At 41.1% G+C, this 12,083-nt stretch overlaps 1 protein-coding gene across 4 annotated transcripts in view; it reads right to left on the reverse strand.

The window, feature by feature from the left end:
* The window catches only part of ABLIM1 (actin binding LIM protein 1), a 211,403-nt gene that overhangs the window by 110,737 nt on the left and 88,583 nt on the right, over positions 1-12,083 (reverse strand). For all 4 annotated transcript variants that reach the window (XM_074831343.1, XM_074831342.1, XM_074831340.1 and 1 more), the window contains exon 2: positions 4,683-4,817. In XM_074831343.1, the coding sequence (XP_074687444.1) occupies positions 4,683-4,817 (135 nt within the window). The remainder of the gene's footprint in view (positions 1-4,682; positions 4,818-12,083) is intronic.

Genomic DNA, 12,083 nt, shown 5'->3' on the forward strand with positions numbered 1-12,083 from the left:
AGCTTAAACATTTTCAGCAGGTATGACAACAGTCAGACAACTATCAGCTTATTCAAGCCTTCCACACTGTAGATGTATACATTGAAGTCTCAAGAGCAAACTTTAGTATACAGAAAGGAGAAAGACAACCAAGCCACCTGTAGATGCAGGTGATACATTCTGGTCCTAGTATCAGCTGTTTCCTCTAGCTAACAACATACTGTATAAACTGAGGGGGTCTAACTCCAGCTCCTGTAGAGTCACAGTCATGTCAAATTAAAAAGCCATTAGACTAAGAGGGAAAATACACTTACTTGAACAGCTGTGTCCCACTTGTATGAACCATATGGTTAGACAACATGCAATATAAGTAAATAACTATATGGTTTAAACACAAACTACAGTCATTTAAATATGAGCTCTGCAGCTTGGGTATAAGATTCACAACAGGACTTGGAGCAAACTCCCATACATACCCCTTTCCTTTCTCTCAGTGGAAGACAAATGAACACGAAAAAGATGACACTCACTCGCTGGCAAACAAACTAGTAAGGCACAGACTGAATGAACAGCGAGAGAAATGTCTCTAAGATTCAGCGCTGGCCCTCTCAGTTCAAACTGGAATACGCAGATATGATAAACAGGCAGAAGCCACACTGTCACACCCCTCTCCTAAACAATAAGTGAACACATGCAACCAGTCACCTTCCACAAGCTCAAAGTCTCCAAGCTAATGATAAAAATCACAGTTTCATTTCCATCAGAGATAGATATTTCTATAGCTCTCCTTTCTCTGGTGATCTTCATGCAAGCAGTCATGAGGTCAATAATATTACAGAATATTAAACTGTCATCAGCTTGGAAATATCTCCATAAACAGAAGCCACCATGAGTTTAGATATCGCCCTAGGGGAAGGAAAAAAAAAAAAAGTATCCTAGTAAACCCAACCTTGCAACAGAATAGTCAAAGGACAAAAGCAGCGACTGAGTAACTAAAAAAAGAAATTAGACCCCCCAAAAATAGCAAGATTAATCTGGTGAATTCAGCAGGAGTACAGTTCCATAGGCATGTTCCTGTTCCATCTGCCCCTTTGCTTTATCGAGAGATCCTAGGCACACTGTTTGCTGCCTGGCCTGAATTACCCTTCTCCTTCTTGACTCAAAGGGTCTCAGCTGGTCTGCTGCTGGAAATACCCTAATTCAGTGTCTTCTGTAAATTGAGACCACTACTCACTATGGGCAGAAACAGTAAAAGAAACAACTTGTTGCTGGTTTTGAACAGCTTAGGGATTATGTAACATCAAGTACTGCTTGAAATACAGGAACTGTAATACAGAAAGGCATATGCATCACCCCAAGCGTTTCAGGAATAGTGCAGACAGTGCTCCTCTCTGCCTTCCATGATGGGCCGATACCATTGCAGTTTGATACAGATGAAAGACATCAATATCCAGGAGAAAGTAAAGTAATTTTTGAGCTATCTAACTGTATTTAACTAAAAACCACAGGTAACACAAACACAGAATTTCTTAGATTCTAGTCATTCACTTTTCAGCATGCAACTAACTCAAGTAACTTTTTTAAAAAACCTTTAGTAACATAGGAGAACAAACATTTCTAACTTCTGCTATATCCCATTTAGGAAGCAGAAGAACGGAGTTATAGCAATCATACTACTATACTATTCCTCCCACATTTGGAACATGAAGAACAAAACTGAAACTCAGGGACTGGGCTTGAGGCACTTTTCAAAGTCTGGATCTGCAGTATATGTGCTAGATATGGACTTTCAGAAAAGCTAACGGAGGTTTAAAGGAAGTGGAAAAACTCCATAGTATAGATTCTGTTACTCCAGTTTAGTTACTCAGTTACTCTGATTTACTCCAGCACCTTTCTTCATGTTTCTCACCAGCTCTGCTACATCCAACCTCTAGCCTGAAGCCCTTTCATTGTATCTATCCTATGCTATGCTAGGACAGAATGCGGCAGATGCCGGTTGTACAGGAGCAACCCTTCCCTTGTTTCACATGGGCCTATATATTTCTCTATATTCTCACCTTTCATCCTACATACTGTGGTTACTTTATTCAGACAACTCTGTCTTGTTGTCCATTAAACAGAAACTGTATGATGAAGCCAGGATTACCTCCTGCTTCAGAACACCCATCTTCAAAGGTGATGATTTCACAAAGTTTTACAATTATTTAATACTTCAATAAACCGCTTTCTTGTAAAAAGCCACAGTGAGTCCTTGTTGTGGTCACAGAGGGCTCAGTGGCATGAGCTGGAGCTGCTGAGAGCCCCTCAGGCCCTCGCTCTGAGGAGCAGGCAGGGCTCTCCCCACTCCTAAGGCAGCTCCCACAACCCAAAGCTTCAGAAGCCCTTTGCAGAACTGGGGCTGACAGAAGACAAAGCTCTGTCAGTAACCCAGCTGCCTGCCATGCAGCCTCCTTACAGCTTTTAGGCAAATATAAACACAAGTATAGAAACATAGAGATACTTACATTTGAGGGCAAGGCACAGAATGGAGGCCTAGTGAGGGGCAGGGCCAGAGAGTGGGAGGCTCACACAGTGGAGGTCTGTAAGATTATGAGGCCCAGGCCAGAAGGAAGGGGGAGACATGGAGAATGGCGGCCCACAGAGGAGGAGGTGCAGTGAGAGGGGAGACACTCGCACAGTGGAAGACCGATGAGTGTGTGTGTGGGAGGCCCACTGGGGAGGCAGGGGGGAAAGCAGAGCCGGAAAAGAGTAGGGCGCCTGAAAGTGTGGGAAACCAACAAAAAGGTGGGAGGCTCACATAGTGGAGGCTTGTAGAGAGTCAGAGCCCCAACAAAATTGTTGGAGGCCCCCCAAAAAATTGGGAGGCTTAGAGACTCAAAGCCCTCAGAGACTGAGAACAAGAGTCAATGAAACCCAGAGCAAGCGGGAGGCTCACAAGCAGAGCCCCCCAAAAAAGGGGAGGCCTCTATAAAAGCGGGAGTCCCAGAAAATCCCAGCCCATGGAGAGGGAGGGCCAGAGAGACTGGGAGACCCAAAAAGATGGGAGACCATGGGGGGGGGGGGGGGGGGGGGGGGGCTGGAAAGGGAGGGAGGCTCACACAGGGAGGCCTGGAGCAGTAATAGGCTCAGAGGATAAGATCAGGGAGACCCACAGGAACGGGGAGGCCCAAAGGAGTGGGATGCCCAGAGCATCCCAGCCCCTGGAAGGGGAGGGCCAGAGAGCAGAGAACCCGTGAGAGGTGGTGGCCCACTCAGAGAAAGAGGAGGCCCAGCCCCACAAACTAAAGGCCCAGTAAAATGGAGGCCCTCAGCAAGTGTGTGTGTATGTATATACTTACACACACAAGTATGTATAGATATGCACACATATACAATGTACATGTGAGCACACATATTGCTATTTCTTGAACTTAGGCAAAATCCAACCACAAGAAAAGCAAGTAAAGAAAACTTTCTTGGCTACTTGGCTTAAAAGCCCCAACTCAGCTTTTTCTGAGGGTCATGGTGTCAGCACAGCTGCTACAGATACCTCTTATCTCCTGCTCCTTTCCCTTTTGTAACCACCCTCTGCACTGCTCACTTGCTGAAGGCACACCTCCTAAAACACATGGCCAAGGCTCCCCCTTGCCCCAGCACGCACTCCTCAGTGACCACCCTGCATGTTTCTCTTGGATGTCAGTATCCATCAGGGGTTTTTTGGTGGGTTTATTTGAATGCAGGTACTTACTTTTAGCAATCAATTCAGTTAAAAGGACTTTAATTTTCATAACTATCCCTAGTGAAAGGCAGTGGTTGCTATTAACAGTTAAAAAAAAAAAAAAAATCCAGATTTATCCATGTATTAAAAGTGCTTGAAAAAGTGCTTAGAGCCAAAACTACAGAAAGACAGAATTTTCTTAAGTATTCTTATGCTATATTCCTTTTCACCTCATCACATTATACAATCTAAACATATCCTTGCCCCATATATAGAAATAACAGGAAATACATACAACACAACATTTGCAACCAAGTCAGCTATTTACACTGGATTTCTGAGTGACTGCTAGGGCTATACTTTCTCTTTCTATATTTTGTGACTCTCCATAAAGCACTTGGATATTTAGCGTTGTTCCACAATTTTGCAAATAAACAGAAAAAAAAATTCACCAAAGAAGCCAGAGTCTAATTATGGCCTAACTCACTATTTTGGAAATATGTGAAACTGACTGCCTACATAGTACTGTATGAAGCAAATAAAATTGAAAATAATATTAAAAAGAGCTAAGATTTTTTTTCGTCTCTTTCAGGTATAATTATCTATTGTGCAGCTTGCACACAGTGAACAGTAGAAAAGAAAAAGAATGAACACATGAGTACTCAGAGCAGAATGTGCTATTTTCAGTCTTCTAGAAGTGGCAAATTTACCAACCTCCCCCCAGTAAAATCAAATGTCTCATATAATCGTTCTTTTCAATTAAATTGTAGATGTTTGTATATTGAATTTGTTCTGTGTGGTGCTGATCACCTTGATGCTTGTACATGTGCGATTCAGACATTTCAGCCCCCATTCTTTACCTCCCCCACCCACAAATCATTCAGATACTAAGCAATGAGAATATCGTGTAACTGGCCGATCACAGGAAACATGACCCCTCATCACCGGCTCAAGGTACATTTGCACAAACTGACTCTTTGTTAACAGATGAATATCAAGGTCTTACCTTTGCAGGTGAAACATTTGATGTGGAAGTGTCTGGCCTGAACACGGAGTACTTCACCTTTACATGGCTCCCCACATTTATGGCAGTGGATGACCGGCTTTTCAGAGGGATGGTGAGGCTCCTGAGGATGGGCCACTGTAAAACACAAAATATGATTTAAACCCAGACAAAAAAAGTATTTTCTCCTGTAAATAAACCTGTGTTCTCGACACTTTTCATCATGATACAAATGTATCTATTCACATTTTACGCTCCTCTAAGAAATCACCACCATTTTTTAAAAATACAGCCTTTTCACAAACATGTAGTTTAAGCCATTCACATCAACTATTACCTCTTTCCACCGAGGCTGCCATGGAAAGACGAGGAGAAATTCCCTCCACAGTTTCAGTGCACAAAGTGTTTCAGAATGCATAAGCTTTTCTTTCCAAGAACATGAGTGTGTGCAAACCATTCAATGAGCACACAAGGCAACAAGAACTAGGCTATTTTAATCCAAGAAAGAATACAGTCCAAGCAAAAAGAATGAAAGGAAAGCAATTCCAAATCATGTTTTGGGAAACGAGATGAACCAGGCAGCCTGACTTTGCATGCAAATGACTATATTAAATATAAACTACAAACATCTCCATTTCGCTACAGCACATACCTAACACAGGGAAAGCACATCTAAAGAGAACAGAAGCCAATGTCATTTGTTTTTACTCCCATTAATTCTACCCGAAATGACTCTCTGAATGCAAATTAGAGATATTATGAGCAGACAGAAATGACCAAAGCATCTACAATATTGTCAGAGAGACAAAATCCCAGGTACTGATAGTTGATCAGCTATCCCACAGCCCTGAGCAGAGCTTGGATAGAACAGGAAAGGTTTGTGTCAGCTTTATTGTGTATTTCATTGTTGCAATAAAAGTTTTATTGCTCCACATTTGGCTTCTGTAAAAAACATTTAACTTCCTCTTCAGATGTGTCTTGTGGCAGCTTAAGGCCCCAACAGAAATACATGGGTGTAATCTAGAGCAAGACTGAGTCTCAACTGTCTGAAGTGGAAAGTATTACCCAGAATGTTCCCAAACAAAACTATGTTCCTTCAAATCTCCCTCCCACATCCCACTCTAGCAGGAGAAAGTTGTTCTCATAATACTGTTCGCCAACTAGTGATGCTCATCAGAACATTTCAGAGAAAACACACCTCTCTACCCACACCTCTGTCTTTACACCATTCCTGTCCTGCTCTTCCTGGCCTGCAAAGGACTGACTGCTGATACACCTACATCACTCTTACTGCCACTAGGAATCATCTTCAATATTTTATCTTTTTTTTCCTGAAGCTCTGTTCCTTTCCTGATCAATTCCTGACATCTCCCCCGCTAGGATATGCTTTTTTCAGGTTACCGCTGATGCAGCAACATAACAGATACCTTGCTCATATTTACTGCACCAGTTTCCTCCCCTTCCTCAATGACTTTCTAAGGAAAAAAGTCCTTTTATATTACTCTCCTTTATAAATGCTTTAGTGAAGAAATGCTGCTATCATTCTGCATTATATAAATACAAGATTAATAATAAAAAAGCCTAACGCGATTACAGGAGTAACAGCACCAAGAATAGAGGACAACAAATAATCTAAGCAATAATTTCTGCTGTAAATCTAGCCAAACTAATATGGTAGTGCTGTTTTGTTCTTCATCCCGCCCCCACCCCACCTCCAAACTTCACAGGAAATGGCTAAATTCTTCTACTCAAGCTCAAAGTTTTGAATACCTCCTCCTCTGGTAGCCTCATTTCAACTATTTCCCTTGAGCAGTTATTCAGCCCATACTGGTGAACAGAATGCAGTTGGCAATGCCAAACAGTATTTCAATTAGCAGCTCCATTTAAGTAAGAGCCCAGTAAATGCCTTGCCTTGAGTGAACCTCATCTAATAGTCTGCAATGCAATACTATTTCTGGAGTGGAAGTTATTATTCTTCCAAACAAGACTATTAACTTGTAACCAAGGAAACACATAGTTTATGCAATGAGAAACAAAGAAAATAAGAGACAAACATAGAGACAAGTGCTCACAAATTAAATTATTATGAGGAAAATTCCCTCTCAGATCTAGACAGCCTGAGATGGGACTGATGCCAACTGAAGAAAAGGTAACAGAATTTTTAAAGTTGCTCAAATGAGGAACTGTATCAAGGATGTGGGCAAACTCTCCTTAGGATTTAAATGCTGCAGTGTGAAATCTCTACCCGCAACATTCTGCTCTCTCAAACTCACATGTGGAGGACACCCTAATATATTCTGCATGCCAGCATCTGGATCTTCTGGTATTGATCTGAAAGACAAGTTTTTGCTCTTTACTACAGAGTAAATAAATGTTTTCAAGACTGGTCCAATGATATAACTTCTTTCCAGTTCTGCCTTTACAGCCATTTAAATGAATACAAATACTGCTAGTTGTAATTTCCAGACTAATCTCTTAAGTGGACCTAATTATGGTGCTTGTCTTTCTGGCCTCAGTTTGGCATTGTAGGTCAAGATTGAGTAATTGACTTTTGCTCTCCTGCAAGGAATTGCTTGTAAGCTTTTTCCTTTGGATATATGCAATACACACAAGGCTTCCCAGTGGCAGAGGTGACCCTTTACACAGTGAGGAGAGAAAAGGGAATTAAAGAAAGAGAAATAACTTTACAAGCAGTTTATTTAAATGTTTCTGACTGACGACCAGCCAGCTTACTGGACATGTATATCGTGAGCTGCTTTGGGCCTGAAAACCCTGAACTGGGAGTTAGGCTCATCTCTCTACAGGTATTTCACATCTTGACACAGTAATATTTTGGGTTCTGCCTACATCACATGCTAGAGGATATATTCTCAGGCATCATGTACTAGCAGCAATGGTACAATAAGGCAACTCTATCATGACTAAGAAATTAACAGAATCCAGCCAGTATAATTAGTGATAGGACATTAATTTAGGATCTGGATAATGCAGGTTCCAATCCCTGCTCCACAACAGGTATGTGGGCTTTTTGGATGGCATGCCCTTACCTCTAAAGGACTAAAGTCAGTTAAATTCAGCTAAGTGTCTGAGCCTGTAACCTATCAGCTTAAAATTAGGTTATCTGAATATTTTAGTTTCTCTGTGTCTTGAGTGTCCCTGACTAAACCAGGTGTAGCAGCACTGCTAGCCTTACCCTGCTGTGAGAATAATACAGATGACAAAGTTCTCCCACGTACCAGGATGGAAAGAGTCGCAAAAGCACCTAAGACAGTAAGTCAGTCCTGACGGTCACATATGCCACATCAGCCAAATTTCTGGATGCAGCATTCATTGGAAAGTACATGAGTGGACAAACACTAACCTGAGGAGCTGCACTGCCTTTAATGAAATTTCAGATCCAAATATATTAACACCACAACTATCATCCAAATTAAATTTAAAAAAAAATATAAATTATCAACTTTCTGAGGGAGAGATGCTACCAGAGCAACACTCTCTTGGCTTAGTACTGGAGCTCACAATTGTCTTCATATCATAAAATGCATATTTGCTGCACAGGTAGTGAAATATAAGCACAAGTCAAGTATTTATCAGTTCCAGTACACTGATGTGAACTGATACTTGTTTACATACAAATCATGTGTGAGATTAAACAAAAGGTATCTATCAGTCTAGCACACATCAGAAAGGTGCAAACACCTACTAACACAATGGATTTAGTTTCAAACAAATGTTATTCCATCAAAGGTTCCTAGGCTACTAACTGAACTGTTTTCTTAAGCTGGCTCTAGTTAAACTAGTGCAGTGTCTGCACTTGAACAAAGGGATGCTGGAAGCAGGCACACAGATCAAACAGATACAACAACTTCCTTGAATGTTTAGTCTTTATTCCTTCAGCACTTTTTAAGATTGACTATGAAAGCTACAGTACCTATAGAAGTCTAATCTTTATTAATGAACAAAATCTCTGGTGAGAGATACACACAGAAGAACTTTTCAAGACAAGCTAGGTTAAGAATTCCACTCTTGCTTACAAGGCCAGCTTAAATGAATAACTGATAAATAATTAACGCTTTCTTAAGCTCATTTGGGTTTCCAACAAGACAAATCAATGTCCCATTAAATATCCAATTTACCCAGAGTAACATGTACACTGACTGGGACAACTGGGAAGTCTGGGTTACATCGTTTAATTCGGGGGGGGAAAAAAAAATATTAAAAATCAATAGCATCTTCTGTGAGGAAGACTGTCTTGTGTCACTGGAGTCTTGCTTTGTGCTAACATCACTCCACAGACATACCACCATTATTTCTCTCATGCCTTACATATCCTTGTGAATCATGCAATGCTGATTTCATTAAATTTTGCAACTGCACTATACTGATATAAATTCAAAGCAACTTGGCCAGCTTGAGACCACTCACTGCATTTTATCAAAACATCTCAAAATAATCCCAGATCTGCAAAGAAAAAGAAATAATTAAAGAGAGAGAGAGAGAGAGGGAGAAAAGACCAATAACAACCCAGTGTTCATCTGAGAAACCCAAGGCACTTTCTGAGCAAAATGGAGGAATTAATTTGCTGTGCAAAGTTTAATACCGTCCTGTCAGTGGTGCTTTATGTAGAGCAGATAATTGTACAAAGGTTTAATAGCAATTATATGTTTTGCTGCATCAGCCAGAAAAAGGACCTCAGTACTCATACCAAACCCTTCTGAAATGGAAATTGCAGCAACTACCTGAAGAGTAACAGTTGCTGAATAAAAGAAAACCAGGAAAATAAATACTGCAGCCTCCCTTATTGATGATTCTCTCCCTGAATACAGAACTGTTAGAAAACCAAAGACTCAAGCTAAGTGACTCTTAGCTGCAGATTCTTGCTGGCAAGACTCCATGTCTCTGCTGCAAGCCACAGAATACTTCAGCCTTTTATTGGAAGTCAGAAAGAAGCTTCTGGGAAATGCCTTGCTATGCGTATGCTGCAAAGCAGAGGTCACAGCAAAATAAGCTGGGTTCAGTTCTGCTCTAAACTGAAGTAAAAAGTAGCTTCCTCTAAATTAAACAGGAGGAGGATATGGGCTATTGTTCTTTTAAAAATGAATTTTTGTCATTTTCACATTTGCAGGCCTACCTTCACAAATGAACTTGGACTTATACTTAGTCAGCTCTAACCACGTTGTAGAAGGTGTGACTTCAAACTTTATGCTAGGATATACAATTTCTATAACTTCTAGCTCCACAACCTCTTGGCTCTTTTGCACAGCACTGAGATCATGTTGTGCCCATAGCAGCACAGGCAAGGGGACTCACAGGATTTCACAGCCGTGTCCTTTATATTTTAAGAGCGGCCTAATACAGACAGCACTTCCAATTAGCTGCTGTGTTGTCTTGGCTGAAGACTGAACTATTAAGAAGGAAAAATAAAGCAAAGATTTAATGGTGTGAAACTATTGGAGAGGTTTTTTTGCTAGCCTGTTTTAAGTTTCCTCACTCCTTTCTGCTTTCAGGAATGAAAGTAAAATGAGATTGCCAAGACAGTAAATGCAACCAAATCTTCCCACAGGCAGCAGTGCTCTCTGTCCTCTCCCTCTAATACCTGATACAGCTTTGGAGGCCATAATTTCTTAATATACAGGATTTGAAGTTCAAAACTTGAAGGTTTTAAAATCAAAATTCCCTCAGTGTCTGACACTGTCAAGTGGTGGGAGTGTTACTCCAGCTGGGCAGCCAGCCGCTTGCTTAGGACAGGACAGAGGTAGGCAGGTAGGCACTGTGCACAGGACGACAAGCTGCGAAAAAAGCTGAGATGAAAGGCATTAGAGAGGCACCAGAGAATCAAGTTCAAGAACCAGATCTGGCTTATCACTTCTTCTCCATGCTCTCTGTGTGAAGAGCGGAGAAGTAATTTTCTCCCATTCTTTGTGCTTCTCGTAGAGGTGAATGCCTGTAACCTCTGGTTTGTAAAACCTGTCTGTAGCCCAGACACTCTCTGAGGAATTCCTCTTTCGTAAAAGCCCAGCACAGTGAAGCCTTGAGGAGTTACTGTAATAGCTGTTAAAAAGAAGGGATGAAAAATGCAGTGTCATTTTACTTATCTGCAGACTCAGTTCTTGAATCTTAAATCTATAAGAATCCTATCAGCTAAGGTGACCAAGCAGTGACTGAGACTGAAATCAAACCTCCCAACTGTCAGCGACAGATAAAGGAGTTACTGCAGTCACTAGCCACAGGTATCAGACAGGGATCTTCAGGAATTCCAGGATATCCTGGAAGGAGGTACTCCCATACAGAGATACCAGTGAGCTGCATGCCTACACATGTATGAAAAAGCCTAAGGCAAAATCCTAGACTGCAGCTTGCTCATACTATTGCCATTCAAATCATATCTGAAGGATAATTTTAAAACTCTTCCTGTAAATTTATCTGTATTACTCCTACAGTGTGCCAATTTGTCTTAAAGCTATTTTCACCGTCTACATATAACCGGAGTAGCTATTTTTTAAAAAGGCATGAAAAAAAATAATCTTAAAGCTTATAGTTATTTGCCATAATTTTAATTTTTTTTCTGATATTTTCCATAGAAGCACTGTTATTTTCCCCTTACAATTAGCCCGCTGCTGAAAACAGCGGATGCAAACAGGACCACAGTAGCAACCAGAACACTGCAGCACAGTATCTCTTTTGGCACTGTAAAAGCTAGTGCCCTAACCACAGTGATACATGGTACACACATACGTGTGAGAGTGTACTAGCTGGCCAACACATTTATTCTGACAGGGCAAGAGATCAGCAGCTCTCCCCACTGTTAACTCACACTCCTTTTTATGGGGTGTTGGTGGGATGAAAGCAAGTAGGGCAGAGCAGGAGAGAAGGCTGGATTACATGAGAAAGCCGTGTGAAGATGAATAGCATAGCCCACATCTGTTCCAGTTTAGATCCAGAAAGAAGTACTACTAATCCCCCAGCCCTCTGGTCTTACTCTCAACTTGTTCAACAAAGAGAAGACCTAAGAAAAACTGATACTTTTCTTATGTATCCTATTCAATTATCACCATAACACATGCTTCTCAGCCCCAGTTCTTCAGCTACAATAAACAAAGTACACCACAGGTATCTATCCTCAAAATAGCAACTCGTGGCCAGATGTGGGGCTGACTACAAGATAGTAATGAACTGATTTGTATCAGTTCTCTCCACACCACCCACCAGACTCCTTGGCAGGTACTGTAGCAACTTAAAAGATTTTCACAAAACACTAAACAGAGGAAAAGGCACGTGTCCAGCCTAGAAATGGGGTGCATCGCTACCTTGAGAAATAGATTCTTTAAAAGGAAAAATAAGCTATAAAGGCATTAACAAGTTTAACTAGTTAAAACTAGGATGATAGCTTAGGGTACTTCATAA

The sequence above is a fragment of the Strix aluco genome, chromosome 7, assembly GCF_031877795.1.
Source record: "Strix aluco isolate bStrAlu1 chromosome 7, bStrAlu1.hap1, whole genome shotgun sequence".
Lineage (NCBI taxonomy): Eukaryota > Metazoa > Chordata > Aves > Strigiformes > Strigidae > Strix > Strix aluco.